This window comes from Camelina sativa, unplaced genomic scaffold (assembly GCF_000633955.1).
Source record: "Camelina sativa cultivar DH55 unplaced genomic scaffold, Cs unpScaffold11219, whole genome shotgun sequence".
In the NCBI taxonomy this organism is placed as follows: domain Eukaryota; kingdom Viridiplantae; phylum Streptophyta; class Magnoliopsida; order Brassicales; family Brassicaceae; genus Camelina; species Camelina sativa.
In genome coordinates, this window is record NW_010932265.1 from 1 (window position 1) to 374 (window position 374).

Genomic DNA, 374 nt, shown 5'->3' on the forward strand with positions numbered 1-374 from the left:
CACATCTACATCCACAGCTTTTATAGCAGATGAGTCCACTACAAAGTATCCCTTGTTGGTTAACTTAACACCTTCTTCTTCATTAACAACGCCACTGGACACACTCTCCTCCTCCTTGGTTCCATTGTCAGCTACTGCACTAGCTGCCTTAATTACCTCAGCATAACTCATACCCTTATCCAATCCGTTAGCTTCTACCATATCCTTCGGTTCAGTTCCACTTTGGACAGCTACAACCTCTGGCTCTGAAGCATTGGTATCCACAGATTCTGGTTTAGGGGAATCTGCTCCGCTAGTCAATTTTTCTCCTACCTCCTCAGTGGCCTTATCAGACTCAGGTTCAAATCCACCACCATCATCGTGCCCAATTTGAT

At 45.2% G+C, this 374-nt stretch overlaps 1 protein-coding gene across 1 annotated transcript; it reads right to left on the reverse strand.

The window, feature by feature from the left end:
• Positions 1–3: 3 nt before the first annotated feature.
• LOC109131985 (translocase of chloroplast 159, chloroplastic-like) lies at positions 4–369 on the reverse strand (the record flags this gene model as incomplete). Its single annotated transcript, XM_019243144.1, has 1 exon — positions 4–369. A coding segment is annotated over one exon (366 nt), but the record flags the coding sequence as incomplete, so codon positions are not given.
• Positions 370–374: the final 5 nt, after the last annotated feature.